This window comes from Ambystoma mexicanum, chromosome 2p (assembly GCF_040938575.1).
Source record: "Ambystoma mexicanum isolate Mex_15411 chromosome 2p, UKY_AmexF1_1, whole genome shotgun sequence".
Taxonomy (NCBI): Eukaryota; Metazoa; Chordata; class Amphibia; order Caudata; family Ambystomatidae; genus Ambystoma; species Ambystoma mexicanum.
In genome coordinates this window covers 1,370,229,434-1,370,245,662 of record NC_090923.1, presented here as the reverse complement: position 1 = coordinate 1,370,245,662, position 16,229 = coordinate 1,370,229,434, and the positions used below count along the sequence as shown (strand labels likewise).

Below are 16,229 nucleotides of genomic sequence, written 5' to 3'. Positions count from 1 at the left end.
TTATTCGTGTGCACTTGGCCTTGGCAAGTTTTTCAAATGTTTTCTGTTTTAAATGTGGGGCCTCTCCAACCCCCTGCCTCCTTTCTAGCCCACACAACCACACCCTTACACATAAAACCTTCCTTTTAAAACAAAACTGGTGAAAAACATTGATGAAAAGTGCACGAATAAAGTACACGCTAATGAGCAAACAAAAAAACTCATTAAGGTTTGTAGGCAGAGCATGCATGTGCTGTTGAATTACAAGGCGCGAATGAGCGCGAAAAAAATAAATTGGGGATAATCTGGGCCAACAGATTGGTTATGGTTATACGTGTTCTAAAACAACAGTTTCGGGAGAGAATAAAGAGCAGTATGTCCGAATGTCACTCAAATACTGTAATGAAGAATTGTATTATTGAATGGCATTGACAAACTATGGCCATACGGTATACCTTGGGGAATAATTGGACTGTGGTACTGCATGCAGCATGTTCTGTGCTGCTAAGAATGTATTAAGAACCAAAAGAGATGGATGTAAATGATAAAGACAATACTATCCATCGCTGTAAAGTGCTCCAAATAGCATTATACTCAACCTGTCCTATTACAAATGAGATCTCCTGCAAATCAGTACTAAACCAGCCCCATCTGAACAGTTTAGAGCAAACAGAAAAACCACCAAACACTGATGTCTTGACTCAAGCGTTTCCATCTATAATTTCCATTTTTTTTTTTTAAGCTTAATAGATATTAATCGTATTTTTGTTGGCTCTGGGAAGGGCACAGAAAAAGAATAGACGAGCTAAACCCCAAGCAATTGCTTTGTATCAGAGTTCTTTATTTTGTGAACTGTTGGAACTTTACATTTCACTTTTTGTGTGAAATGGGCTGTGGCCATGAATTCAAATTGCCCTTTATTGAAAATAGGCTTAACTGGCCCTTACTTGGTTTTACGTTGTCTGAGAATCAGTATTTCCAAATCAGCACACAGCCCCCTTTTTAAAAAAATGTTATGCCCCTTTCTGACTTTTATGAATCCCTTTCCCAGCATTGTATTTTTCAGCAGGGGTTGAAATGATTTTTCAAATTTGTCACAGTACAATAAGATATAGATTTTTGTAGTAAACAGTATTGTTGAAGACCAGATGTGTTCCTCATATGTATTTTTCCAAATCAAAAAGTAAAAATCGAATTCTGTTAATATTGTGTGGCTGTCTTTAATATTAAGGGTGTCATGCACATGTGCAGTCTCATTTATTTTATACATTTTGACAATGGTTCACAATGGCTTCGATTTAAGCAGTAGAATGTGGATCAAAACAGATCAGCCATCATGGCGGAAAACCCCTTAATTTGAGAGGTAAGATTTGTTCCGCTCTCCTTCAATGTATAATTCTGCCCATGACCTTGCCCAAAACATCAGCTATGACTGGATTACTACCGAGTTAAAGGCTGCTGTGCAAGTAGTAGAAACTTGCACTAAGCAACTACTTCTTTAGATTGAAGAACAGACTGCTCTTGAGCAGAAGACAGCAGAGTCTAGTTTAACTGTGGAGGATGTGGAAGTCCCTCTCTGCAACAACAGCAATCAGTTGTGGCGTAAATGGACAGCCACACCCTAGCGGCACCAATTTTAATTACTGGGCCACACTGTTAAAATGTACTTCATTTTAAGCATGGTCAAGTGGTTAATCGTGATGAGAACAGATGTATGCAGATCCCATATTTCAGAGAGACACATTAGCAACAGACTTGCTTCAGTTTTTACCTTATCACTTTTATGTCCAGCCGTGGTCAGTTCCCTCACTAGGTCCTGCAACTTTTCTCGGTCTCTTCCACAAAGCACCAACCGGGCACCTGCTTTGTAGAACACTTTGGCACATTCTACAAAAGAGAAAAACAAAAGGCGTTAATATCTTACTCTGAGGAAGTAGACATTGGAAAATCTATCTTTACTCCAAAATGGTGACGGAAACAGTAGGGAAGAGAAGCAAGGTTGCAATCAAACTTCACGAATACCAACTGTGAAGGCATCATGAAGTACCACACAAAACAAAGTTCAAATAAAATAGGTTTATTAACTTAAATGTCAGGATGGTGTGAGGCCTAACTTGCCCTATGCTAACGTGCAATTTCCCTACCTGAACGAAACGGAGGAAAGTCTGAGTCAGATTTCAACAAAAGTCTGTCCGTGTCCACAACCTTTCGTTGCCCTCACAACTACAATTAACCAATGTGTAGGCATGTCAAAGTCAAAGGAAGTAGTGTTGAACTCAAAGTTCAGAGCTTCTTCCAAGGTCACAGCTTACTTTTAGCTCCCCTTTCCAAAGTACAAGAAAGTTCCATGAAGAGTACCTTTTCCCAGTTCAAGGTGATATAGTTCTGAACCAATCCTTGGGGTTCACTTCCCCAAGTTTCAAGTAACAATCCAAAAGCAAAAGGGGTCTTGAGCCTCTGCTCTCATGACAAAAATATGTGTTTCTTGAAGTCTCAGGATTCCCTTCCACAAGACTTCAGTTCTGTCGCCTTTACTTGGTATAGTCTTTCCAAAGAAAAGAGTCTTAAAGCACTAGGTCAAGCTGACGACCATTTCTGTCCCACTTTGCCAGCTCATATGCAGTGGTTTTCTTAGGCTGTTGTTCAGAGTTCTTAAGTTTCACCATACAGGGCTCTCTGGTCTAGGGGCAGTTGTTAGACTACACGGTCCACCCATTACAGTTCACGCAACCAGGGCCCCAGGACTCCTAAGAACACACACTAGTTTCCCTGGCACTTGCTCCTGTGCACCAAGTCACCTTCACTTGGCTCCTTTAAATTGGCCTCTTGGCTTTGTGGGAATTCTTGCACTTCCTTGGCTTCTCCTTATTAGCCTTGTGGCCCTGCCACCATGTATTACCCACCCACTGCCAAGCTGTGGCTTAGTCGCACTGCATTCACTCACAAAAGGGTCACTGTTTGGCTCTTTGCCCTTTTGAATACTTTTTTCTTTGATGCGTTTGAATTAGATCGTTGTGCCAAATGTGCTCAATTCGGTTGAGTGTTCAGGTATGCACTTTCATTGTTCAGATTTTAAGTTCTGTTCAAGATTCAATGTGCCCCTTTTTATTTCAATGTTTAAGTGTCCCTTTTGTTTGGTATTCAAAGAAACTTAAGTTTCTCTTTAATTCGATATTTAAAAAACACATTGTTTTCATATTGCCGACTGGTATTCCCTTGCTGTCTTGTTGGAGCGCCCGAAGGCGCTCTGCCCTCCCGACACTCACCAGTCTCCTTTGCTTTAGCGGCGCACGCCCAGCTCGCCTGCCTTGCGAGTCTCTCCGCACATCGGCAGGTTCAGTGTCTTGGTCGGCGTACGGACAGCGCCCTCTCTGCTCCGGCTCCACAGCAACTCCTGTTGCACGCTCAGGGGTTTATAGGCTCCCAGGCTTGGGGAAGTCACACGGCCCAGCTGCATCGGGTCCCCAAGTCCACTGAGTGTCTAGCCAGCGTCCTGGCTTGTGCTGCTCCAGTACCACAGCTGCCTCCTCACGCGCTGCTCCCCATCACGCGCTCCTTCCCTTTCTCCGTCAGACTGATCTCAATTTATACACCTGCAGCCCCTTGACAGACTGCAGGTGTGGCTGACCAATTAACCTTGCCTGACCACAATCAGAGGAACATGCCGGACCTCACAACTCTTAATAGGCATCTCCCTTGTCCTATACCAAAGTGGTGAAAAGAGGTAATCTTCACTGCTCTTGGTGGTCTCTTCTTCATCCCAGTACTGTCATACGATTGAGGAAAACTAGCTTATATTAGTCCATAAAGGTAGGAGGATGGTTAGGTTGGTTATCAGTAGGGAAAGGAGTATATCATGTCTCGCCAAAGGGCACCCCACGTCCAATCCTCAGAGACCCTCCACCCAGGTGATCCTCCCTCGCTTCTCGGCCCCCAGGGTCAGGATCCAAAATCGCTAGCCTTTCCAAGGCCACTTGCGTAGAGAATCCAAGGGGAGTAGGATTGAGAATACCCTCAGGTTTCTCACACAACACAAACACACATGACTGTATATTATTGTTTACAAGAATATTTTCTATTATTCATACTACTGAGACAATTCCAAAACATTTGTGCCGTGTCCCGTGAGGAAAAAAGTTTACATCTGCAGTCATAAGGCAAATTCAGTCCTTGGCAACTTCAGTAGAACAGCAGCGTGGATGACAATTTTAGTGGAGCCAAAAAATATGTACACCTATCCTAAGATAACTAAAGCTGTAGCGAGTTTTGCAGAAGCGGCTGTACCCACAAAAGGTCCCCCCCCCCCCCCCCCAACAAAAAAAAAAACAGTACCATTGGTATGATCCCTTCCTTGTGGCACAGCGTTTGAGAAAATAAAGGAAGGTTCTCCTAACCTACTCATTTAAGATAGCCCCCTCATAGCTACCAGCAGGGTTTGTCAGTTCCATTCTCTGGCAGGTGCTCTGTACTGCGGTGCAGCTGCAATCCAGGTCTATCCCTCACTGACCACTCCACAGCAGTGATCAGGTCCCAGCAGCACTGGAACTTTCTTTGTGCAGGTAACTACTTCTGGCTTTTTTGCCTCTCTGCTCGGTGCTTGCTGGCTTCTCTACTTTCTCTGAGGAGCCAAAATCTGAAATGGCAACAGAACATAAGCAAGTATATGTACTAAGAGGCAAGGGTGGAGACAGGGTTCTGCACATATACATGATGGCACAAATAAGAGGCAAGGTAGGAATTTGTGGCCCACATGCTGTACTCTTCCCCTTGGCTATGGCTGCGTGGCGAATCCCAGGTATTCATCCATTCTCCTTAAGGGGAGCCACCCCCCCCCCCTTATTGAGACTAGGGAGGTGAGCCTGTTATGCAAGACCTTCCTTAGACATTTAGCCAATTGGGATCTGAGTGGGAGTGACTCCACCTTAGGGGACAAGGACTCACAGCTTTTATCAAGATCTTCCCCAAATACTGGTTTCTCTACCTATGCGTGCCGAAGAGGTTGTCAAAGTGATATAGCCTTTTTTCCTGCCTAATGTTAATGCTAACCCCAACTCAACTGAAACCTGTTGATCAAAGTAACTTTGTCTCTCATTACAGAGACCCATATATAAAACGCACATTTTCCCCTTGTTGCCTCAGACGCAGACAAAGCCGGAGAGAGCAGCAGTGAGCCCATGAGTAGGCCGCCGCTGGAGGAAACCAGAGAAACCACCGGCGACCCCACGAGAATGTCACCACAGGAGGAAAGCAGAACAAACACAAGCTAGCCTACAAGAAGGTTGCTGCTGGAAAATGCCAGAAGGTGAACCAACGATATATCCAAGTATTTGGAAGGGGAATATAAAAGTAAACCTTTTTCAACTTCAGTGAAATTTTGAAGTTTGTGAAAGACTGAAAACCAGCTAACTGGAAAAGTATTGAGAAGTGAATTGTATTATTACAAAACTGCATCAAAACGAAACCACTTTTGAGCAAGGGACTGAAGACAAAGGCCAAACACATAGAACTGTGATGAACATTTAATTTCAAGAACTATTACCAGAGAAAGGGGTCAGCTACAACCCAAGCCTAACAGGCATTTGTGCATAAAATGGCAGGGCCAGTTTAGATAGATTAGGATGCAGACAAATTACAGACTTATGTTGACAGAAAATCCAGACGAGCACCTTAGGTTTTCAGTTGCAGATCGGGATAATAGCAATAGGGACAGGTAAGGCAGGTTTTCCATTTAAGTTAATAGTCCTCGGTTTCAAATATGTCCAGTGGTCCGACTAATATTTCTTACACGCCACAGCTCGCTTTGGATTCCCCTTTTACCACCCACCTGCTTGGGACAGAGTTCCCAGAATGCATGCTACAGTATCAGAAATTGTCCCAATTTTAGGTATGTATTTGGAAATGTCCTTCTCGATTCACCTTGGTTGGGTACAACTGAACATTGGAAAACTCACAGTCTCTGGGATTTATAGCACCTAATACTTCTTTCTTGGCTGTTTAGAATATTTTGGGTGTGGTTATGTCGTTCTTCCATGTTGTCGGTATTAAAAGGGCTGGTGCTGCTCCATCTGGTCTCTCTGACAATGTATCCCAACCTGATAGCTCTGTGTGTTCCAACAGGGTCGTTTGCTCGGAACGGTTACAATTTTAAGACCTCAGGCGTCTTGGCTTCCTTGACTGCAGACAAGGGCAGGTATTAGGGTTTGATCCTCAAGTCTTATTTACCAAGCGTAGGCCTCTTAACTACTGCGCTACCTTTTTCCAAGGACATGACTTCGAAAGTGATCACTCACCCCATGTGTTTCACTCACTTGATCTCTTGTCTTGCCCAACTCTTTTCTACCTTTCTCTCTCAGACCCTCCTCTTCTATCCCTCTTTTCATCTTATGCACCACATCAGTTCTAACCGCCACCTCAGACTCTCTTGCCTCTTCCCGATCACCTTGGAGTTCACCATGCCTTGTCTTTTTGTACTCTTTATTCTCCTTTGCCTCCTCCTCTCAGCTCCTCCTCATCCTCTACTCCTTCACCCCCTCGTGACACTGCCAATTCCTAACTTGCATCATTCAGTATCACACACGCACACACTCTTACTTTCCATTCGCCCCACTCCCTTTTTCTCTCTCCAAACGATTGGGCTGGTGACAGGCATTTGCTTGAGGGGAATCAGTTGCGACTACTGAGAGAGTGTGAGAGAGTGTGAGAGAGTGTGAGAGAGTGTGAGAGAGTGTGAGAGTGCTTCGAGATTGGGAGCTGGCTATGAGAATTACACAGTCCCCTGTTGACTGCAAATGACTAGCATACCACCCCTGTGGCTCTGCTAGCTGAGGCTATGAGTCATGTTGCTGCCAACTTGGAATTTGTGCAAGAGCGTTTTTATAACTGCAGCTGTTTGAGGGAATCTGTGTCTGATACTCAACCTCTCAATGCTTCCGTGTTCTGCAATGTGTGCTGCCTTTTAGGTTATGCTACGAGCATCACTCAAACTTCTGCTTCTTAATGGCCAAAGCTTCCACACTTACATATTGTAGCTCATGGATGCCTGACCAGCTCCACCTCCCACTTTTCTGAATTTCCTTAATAGGAATGATATTCCTTGGATTCTAAAAAATGTTTAGCTTAAAGAGGGTTTGCCACAAACATTAGGTTAGAGATGGACTGTTGAACCAGGGGATTCACCAAATCCCTCATACAGGGCATGCATAACAGTGCTTGTGGTCATTCACAGCCTCCGGAATCACCTCAATCCCAACCAGTCCTTTAGCATGGGACTTTGTTACAGAAGGACATTAGTGTGAGAGAGAAGGGGCAGGATAGGACACCCCAGTAGAGCTTCAAAGTGCTGCTCTGTATAAACTTTGTGAGCGCAACAGGGGCGACCGCTGCTATGCACACATTATACCAGGTCAGGTGCAAGACTCAGATCACTGAGGCATCCTATATGACCATTTGAAGAGACCATCTGAAAAGAGGTATTTTATTGAATACGATAATATTTACAATACGATCAGGACCAATGGATAGGCTAATGCCAAAATACCAGACATGCGAGAGAGCGATGAAAAACAGGTGAAGGAGATCGCACAATTGTTTTTGTAGACGACACAATGCCTGGCTCAAGGGTGGGTTACCGTCATAGGTAAGGTTTGGGATGGGGAAATGGGATAAAGGGATACTGTGAAACGAATCACCTAAACCAAGATGTTCTGGTTCTTGAGGAGCTGCTCAACGTACCACGTCCAAGCTGTTGCAGGGATTTGGTCATAGCCAGCATTGGGTTTAGCAAGTATGGTTCCATGTAGGTGGATGCAGGAGGCATGGTAGAGTGTTTTTCACCCCAAAAAACACAACAGATAGCAAAGCAAAAAATAAAATAAAAAGGTGGGTGAACACTAGGGGCCTCATGTGCATAGCTTGGAGACTGCTGCCAAACAACCCCCCTGTGTTCCTTGCTTCGCCAACGGCAGAGAAGAAACAGAAAGAGGGGGAACATGCCAGCACCCACACTATGCAGCGGACAGAGCAACTATACAGTGCTGCCAAGCAGTAGCAGTGACCACGTAAAGATGCCACCAGGGACTAAACTAATGGACCCAACCCTCACACTCATTGACTTACTATCGGGGCATCAAGAAAAAGGCCCTGTAGCACAAACTGACAGGGACAGGAATGCTCAGCTTCCCAGGCTGCCACAGTCATTCTGCAGTGGGCCCACATGGAAAAAGTAGGTGGTTCTTAGCCTGCTATTTGTAAATTGTACTACATTCAACACTTTCCGGGGGTTGGGGGGGGAAGGGGGGGTTTAGGGAGACAGGGCCAGATTGGCTAGGGACAGAAGTAATCCAGAGAGGGAGGAGGATAAAAGGAGGCCACAGGAAGCAGGAGGAGAGAGAAAAAAGCAAGGAAGGAAGGAAGCGCAGTGTGGAGGTAAATTTTGGAGAAGTTGAGCTGTTGGATAGTGAGTGAAAGTGGTACTGCGGTGCGAGTGTGCGGATTAGTGCAGTGAGTCTGAGCAGTAGGAGGTTGGAATGGAAGTAGTAGTAATGTAAAGGAGGCAGAAGTGGAGTGGAGGAGGGAGTAGTGTAGTGGTGGAAGGTGTAGTGACTTGTAGGGGGTGTAGTGACATGGAGGGGGGTGTAGTGAGGTGAAGGAGGGTGGAGTAACATCAACATTTGGAGACGAAGTCTAGAAGGAACGAGTGACATCGTCAGGACTGAGGAGAAGAAGGGGGGAAAAGAAGAAAGGTGGGTGGAGTTGGGGAAAAGAGTAGTGAAGAGCCAGGGAAGGGAAGAGAGTGAGCGTGGTAGAAACAAGACCCAATCAAGCAGGGTGTCTACAAAGCACTCTCCTGTATCCCTTTAGAATAATAATAATAATAATAATTTGGCATGTGATAGCGCTACGAACCCTCAGGTATCTGAGCACTGCTTATTATTACCCACGGTGTGTGGTGCTCATTTATCGACCTCGGAAGGATGAAAGGCTGAGTTTGGCCCCGCCGGGATTCGAACCTGCGTTTGCAGGCTCTGCACGGATGTCAAAGCGAGCGCTCTACTCGCTGTGCCACTTGACCGGCTTAATACTAATAACTAGCTAAAGTGTGGAAAGCTAGGACATCACAGAGGAAGTTTAGTTAGATAAACCCACAACCCTTTGTGGGACACCACAGTCTATTTAGCAAATTAGTATACTGAGGGCAAAACAGTCACTATATGCCAACCATGGGCTAAGGACATCAGGCCTAGGGAGAAGGGGGAGACGGGTGAAGTGCAATGTAGGGTAAGTACGAGCCTCCAAGGGTGGAGGGTGAGCCGAGGCAAGTGCTGATGATAGACAAAATCTGGGGCAACTGGTGTGGGAGGTCAGGGCCCGAGGATGTATAAAAGGGCCCTGAACACCAAACAAGCAACTGTGAGATTAGCAGCGGAGAGAGGGAGGGAAGGTGGTAAAGAGGAAGGTCTTGAGGATCTTCTAGAATTTAAGAAAGTCCTGCTCAAGACGAAGAGGGAGGGGTAGGGGGAGGCTGTTCTAAATAAGGGAGCCAGCTGAGGAGAGCCATCGACCTCCTGCCCTGTTTAGCAAACCGCTTTACACACAAGGAGTTGGTGCCAGAGGAGTGCACAGGTCTAGAGGGGGAATATTTAGTAAGAGAGTTGCAGACAGTGTAGTCCCTGGCCCAGACAGCCCTGTGGATGATAGAGGGATTTGAATGTAATCTGTGAAGCAACCGGGAGCTAGTGAAGACTTTTTAGGGCAGGAGAAATGCGGCCCCTGGGCTGGAGGCCAAGGATAAGTCTTTCTGTCCTATTCTGGATTAGCTGGAGGGGTCGCAGAGTGGAAGGTAGATTCAGTAGGATGCTATTGCAATAGTCAAGCCTAGAGAGAACCAGGGCCCGGGGAACATTGAGCTTCTGGGGGAAGGTGAGAAAAGGTAGCATTCCTTTGAGAAGAGCTGAAAGTGGGACTTCTTGGCAATGTCCTGAGTGCGAGGGAGGAAGGAGAGGAGTCGAAGATGACTCCGAGGTTTTTGGCTTCAGAAGAGGGACCTGGGGAGGGCCCATGCAAGAAGGCCAGAGAGTGAAGGGAAGAAGTCCGGTGCAGGAGTCCCAATCGGAAGCCATTGAGCCATTGAGGCACAAATCATTGGAAGTGCACCAGGCCTGGATGGCAGAAAGGCAGTCAGGGATGGCGGAAGGTACAAGAGGGTCAGCAGGAAGTTTGAAGAAGAGTTGTGTGTTGTCAGCATAACACTGGAAGTTAGGGTAGAAGGAGGAGAGGAGGACTGCCAGCCGAGTAAGGAAGATGGTAAACAGCCAGGGCGAGAGAATAGAGCCCTAGGGGACACCACAGGTGGAGAAGGCAGTAGGATAGGAGAGGAGAGGGTGCACAGGATGACTTGGGAGGAGTGGTCAGTTAGGAAGGAGGTCAGATAGTCCGGTGCCCGCTCCGAGATACCAAGGGTGACATGGAGCCTTTGCACGAGGATGGAGTGGTTGACCTTGTCAAATCCAGAGGAGAGATCAAGCAGTTCTTCAAAGGTGTTCAGAAGAGCAATTTCTGTGCCTCTGGATGCTCTGAATCCAAATTGATGGTGGTGGAGACCGCCAACTAGTTCAGTGTGAGTTGAGTTGGGGCAGGGTCAACTTCTCCAGCAGTTTCCCCAGGAAGGGGGTGATGGAGATGGGGTGGTAGTTGGCTGGACAGGAAGGGTCTGCTGATGGGTTATTTAAGGAGGGGGCACACAAGGGAGTGCTTGAGGGAGGAGGGGAAGAACACAAAGCAAAGGAGTGGTTACAGAGATCAGCAGGTGCAGAGGTGAGAGCTAATGTCGTTGATGGTCCTGTTTGGAAGAAACCTTCATGGAGCGCCCAACTCCGGTGATTTCTTCCGGTGAGACAAGGGCGAAGGAGGAGGGTGAGTGGCCAAGGGAGGCAAGGGGGTGGGGGATGGGTTGGGAGAGTGAGTGACAAGGCTGTTCAGCATGTCCTGCATTTTGGTGGTCAAGTGGGTGATGAGTGCATTGCAGAGGGCCTGAGAAGGAATAGTGGAGGAGGATACTGCAAAAGGGTTGGCAAGTTCCCTGCTGATTTTGAAAAGTTCAGCCATGTTGCTGGCTGCACCAGATACCTGTGCCTGAATGAGGGCCCTTTTCTTGACATGGATAGAGTCTGTATTGCCTTTGGAGCAGGCGGTAGGCCAGTTTGTTCAGCCTGAGGTTTGCCACTTCCGTTCTGCAGATTCAGGTCTGCAAGTTCAGAGTCATACCAAGTGTTGCGCTTAGAGGCGGGTTCCAAGTGGATCCTCATGACTGGGGCAAGAATGTCAAGGGTGTTTGTGATGGACAGGTGGAAGTTTCTGAGAGCAGTGTCAGTGGTAGAGTCTGAGTTGGGAGGGCAAGGGGGGATGGATATGGTGTAGTAAAAAAAAAAAAAAAAAGAAGATCTGACATGACAACATCCAGTAGGTCTAAAGACTCCAAATCAGAAAGCCCTCACCCCCCGCAAATTGCTGGATGAAGGTTTTGCCTATGCAATCCAGCTATGCACAGAATTAATTAGAGTTTTGTGAGGAACCTGAGGGCCTCCTCACATTTCCTCCCCATGTATCCTCCTCTCGGGTGGTCAGGGAAAGGCCATCGCTCTTTGAGCCTTACCCTGGAGGTGGATATGCGAGGGAGGATCACCTGGGCGGAGGAGACGTCCTTAGGTGAGACATGGTATCCCCCCCATTTCCCTTTCATAATGAGTCCTCTGTCCCTCAAGCCTTTATAGGCTATTGGTAGTCCCTTTCCTGTTCTTCCCTTAAAACATTCCCCAAGAAACACCAGTTCGGTACTGGGACGAGGAAGAGACCAACTAGAAAAACACAACCTAATTTTATTAAGACACACACATACACAGAATCAGTTGTGTACTGGGACGAGGAGGGGTCTAGTGCTTCTTAGACCAATCATGGTGGCAGGAACTTTAAAAGCAGGAAGTATTTTTTGTATTTGTTTATTTGTATCGCGCACCAAACTCTGGAGTAACTGGGCGCTTGAAAAACTTGTGGTTACAGACATGGATAACGGTAGTCAGAACATATATCAACAAATGGACCCTGGTTACAGGTGGGTCAAACAATAAGATGCAGGTAAGAAGTGCAACAGGGTAGTAAATGCTATTATGATGAATGCATTGTATTCAGCCAGTTTTTAGTGTTGGCTTTAAAAGTGAGAAAAGAGGGATTCTGTCTGATGGGTATGGGTAGGGAGTTCCAGCGTTTGGCTGCTTGTACTGGAAAACTGGCTCCTCCTGCTGACTTAAGATTGAATCTAGGGACCACTAGTCAGGAACTGAGAAGATCTGGTAGAGCATGCGGGTTGGTGGATGCAGACTTTTTCTGCCAGGTATTTAGGGGCAGTGTTAGGCATTTGTATGTGATGGCCAGGGTGCGTAGAGTGATTCTTTCTCGGATGGGTAGCCAGTTAGCGTCTTGTCTATGAGTGGAGATGTGACATGATCTGGGGAGGCTGAGTGCGGCTCTAAGTGAATTATTTTGGAGAACCTGGAGCTTGTTTAGGTTATGTTCTGAAGAAACGAGGAAGAGTGTGTTACAATAGTCAATTTTGGAGAGGGCAAGTGCTCTGGCCAGTGTTGGGCAACTAGCTGTGGATAGGTAATCTTTACAGCTGTAGATCAGTTTGTTGGTATATGCCGTGGAGGATGCAATGCTATTGACGTGCTTTTTGAGAGGGTTAAGTCGAGGTAAACCCCCAGCGTTTTTATCTCTTTAGATACGCTGATTGTGTTGCCATCAATGATGAAAGAGGAGTATTTAGGATTGAGTTTATTCAGGTGAGCCTGAGTGCCCACAATCATTAACTCAGTCTCATCATCATGAGGCAGAGGCCATTGGTGGCCATCCAGGCTTGAATTTCAAGGTAGATGCTATTTAGCAATTTGGAGTCCTGGTCGTAGCAACCAGTGAGGTGAATGAGGACTTGAGTGTCGTCTGCATAGTTTGTGTAGACGACACCCAAGTTATCCAGGCGGTCAAAGAGGAGCTTCGTGAAGATATTGTGAAGTGTGGGTGACACACAGGATCCCCGAGGCACACCACACGATATTGGAGTCGGTTCAGCTGAGGCTGAAGAGAACACTCTGGTGGTCCAGTCATCTAGGAAAGATTTAATCCAGTCGGTGGCGTTGGAAGAGAAAGCTGCAGCTGTAGTAAGGTGCTCGGTTAGGATTTGGTGGTCGACAAGGTCGAAGGCTGCAGAAAGGTCGAGTAGTAAGAGGATAGCTAGCTTACCCTTATCCTTCGCCTCATCCATTTGGATCTTTAGATCCAAAAGTGCTGTCTCCGTACCATGTCTGGGTCTGAAGCCAGATTGCCTAAGGCCAAGAAGGTTGTTTTCCTCTAAATGTTTCTGGATTTGCAGATATGCAACCCGGTCTAAGATTTTTAGAAGGAACGGTACGGTAGTGATGGGCCTACAGTTGGTGGGGACATTTGGGTCAAGGTTAGGTTTTTTTTAGGAGAGGCATGACCCTGGCTTCCTTGAGGTTAATAGGAACCTGATTGGAGGAGAATGAAGAGTTTATCAGGGAGGCGATGAAAGGGGCTACGTTTTTAGCTCCAGCCTTGATAATCTTGGCAGGGCATATGTCACCTTGGCAGTGGGAAGGTTTCAGGCTTTTTATGATGGCTTCTACTTCCTTAGGGGTTACTTGTGAGAAGGAGAAAGGAGTGCAAGTGTGGGAGGAGTTCTTAGGGGTAGAGTGTGTGGGCTGGGAGCCTGTGGGATTAGCCTTTTTTGCTTTGATCTTATTTTGGAGTAGTGTTATTTTGTCTGCGAGGGCTTGTTGGATTTTGGTGCACCATCAGCATTTTTGTTGCAGTCTTGTGCGGGAGGCGCCGGGGATTCAAGCTCTTTCAGTATACTGAAGAGTTCTTTAGATCTAGATTTGGCATTTTGGATTCTGCAATTGTAGGTGTCTTTTTGCGGCAAGTATGGCCACTTTACAGATGGAGGAAGCTGATGTGAAGGCCATTTTGTTTAAAGTTGAAGGTGCTTTGCGCCAAATAGATTCGGCTGTTCTTTTTGCATTCCTGAGTTTTTTTAGTTTGGGGGTGAACCATTTGTTAAGATGGGCGAGAGGTTTGGCTTTCCTGAGCTTAAGGGGGGGCTGCGCTGTCTAAGGCAGATTTGAGGGTGTTATATAGGTCTACCATGTTGTGGGGGGTGAGATTGTTGAATTTGGATTCAATCAGGATATCACTAATGAGGGGCTGGAGATTATCTAGCGCGATATCACGACAATTTCTGTAGAGCGAGGGGGGTAATGTGGTTTTAACTGGGGTGGCTTCCGGGATGGAGAACAGGATCAGGTGATGATCTGACCAGGCAACTGGTTTGTTTTGGGTGATGGCGATGGAACAGTTGAGATCAGAGACCCAGTCAAGCGTTCTGCCTTTTGAGTGGGTGGGTGTTAGGACTCTGTGTATGAAGCCTAGGTTCGTGATAGTGTTGTCGATGGCCAGGGAAGGATGGTCATTGGGATCATGGAGGCCCAGGTTTAAGTCTCCTAACAAGATGGTTTTGGATCCGAGTTTAGTGTGTGTAGAAAGGAGGACCAGGATGTCATCTTCAAAAGGATGACAGTGGGCCGGGGGCCGATAGATAAGGTGCATGAGTATAGTTTGGGAAGGTGATAATGTTAGTTTCACTGATAGGAGTTCTGCGGATGGGAGACTTGTATGTGGCAAGGCTCTGATAGCTAGGTTGTACTGTGGAAATGGAGTCAGCCGTGGAAGCAGGGCTACGGTCTGCTGGGCGAAAGCAGACGTCTCTGGAAAATCAGCTTGACAAGCGGAGGGCTTGAGACCCTTTGGAAGATGCAGAATATATGCAGCGGGAAACGAAGCTGAAGGACACTGGAGGCTGGCTGCGGACCACGAGAGGGAGACTGGCATGGCCAAGCGAAGCGGTCGTGTGAATCCCAAGCTGCAGGAGAAGCATCACTGCGTGAGCGAAGCCACAGAGAGCCGCTGGAAGACTATGCGAGGCACCGCACGAGAAAGAGGGATCGTGGTGGCGGAAGACTTCATGGGACAACCAAAAGCTCCAAATGAGGAGTATAGCAAGCAGGGGGAACAGGATGGCAGGCAAGCACACAAAGCGAGCAATGAAGATTGATTTGAATATAAGCAAGTATTTGTTTGAATACTGATTCAAGTGAAAGCAAGATTAAGCACGTTTTAATACCGACATGGGTGAAAGTTTGTGAAAATTCCTGATACAGGGAACTGTATGATATGAGAAAACAAGCATTGGCAAGAGCCAAGAGAATTCAAGGAACTGTATAATATGAGAAACCAAGCATTGGCAAGAGCCAGGAGAATATAAGAAAGTGCAAGTGCATGGTGGCAAACCAAGCCATGAGGCAATGTCAAGAGGGTGTGATATTTGTGAATGAATCAAACACCACTGTCAAGCTGAAGCAGTGGCCACATGTTGATGGAAAAGCAGCAAGAAAGCTGTATCGGTTGTATGATCTGTAATGGGTGGAACGTGTGGTCCGACACTGCGCCTACACCGAGTACACCCCTATATGGAAAAGCCAATGAAAGCATAAAGAAGCTTGTGTTTGAGTTGAAAAGAACTTTATGTGATTTAAAGTCAAGGAACTGAGCTACATATGTGAATTGGTGAAATATAACCATATCAGAAGAGCAGGGAAGTGTCCTAAGGTATTGTGTTTTGTGAAAGGTAACCACATCAGAAGAGCTGGGAAGTGTTGCAAGGAATTGTGTTCTTGAAAGGTAACCATATCAGAAGAGCAGGGAAGTGTCCTAAGGAATTGTGTTTTTGAAAAGCTGAAAGATTTGAACTCTTGGGAGGGGAACCCCTGTGGCTAATGAACGATCTTGAACTTGGGAAAGCTGGTTACAAGCCAGGATCTGGAAGAAGCTCGGAACCCTTATTTGAGCACTACTTATTTTGGTGCCGACTTCCCTACACGCTGTACACAGTTAGATGCGAGGGCAAGTATAGGTTTTGGACACAGACAGACATTTGCTTAGAACTTCCTGCCACAAACCATCCTTAGTTTTCTTTAGGTAGGGGAATCCCCACATTAGCATAGGGCAAGTTCCGCCTGCATTTTTAGTTAAATAAAGTTTGTAGAACAAACTTTAACCTTTCTGTGGCTGCTTCGTGATGCCTTCACAGTTTGTAAATGTGTCCTGGTACAGATTCTCTGTTGATA

The 16,229-nt window shown here is 46.4% G+C and overlaps 1 protein-coding gene across 6 annotated transcripts in view; it reads right to left on the bottom strand.

Moving 5' to 3' along the window:
• Window positions 1-16,229, bottom strand: part of DHRS7B (dehydrogenase/reductase 7B) — a 461,566-nt gene that overhangs the window by 259,160 nt on the left and 186,177 nt on the right. For all 6 annotated transcript variants that reach the window (XM_069645759.1, XM_069645761.1, XM_069645758.1 and 3 more), the window contains one exon: window positions 1,751-1,866. In XM_069645759.1, coding sequence (XP_069501860.1) covers window positions 1,751-1,866 — 116 coding nt within the window. The remainder of the gene's footprint in view (window positions 1-1,750; window positions 1,867-16,229) is intronic.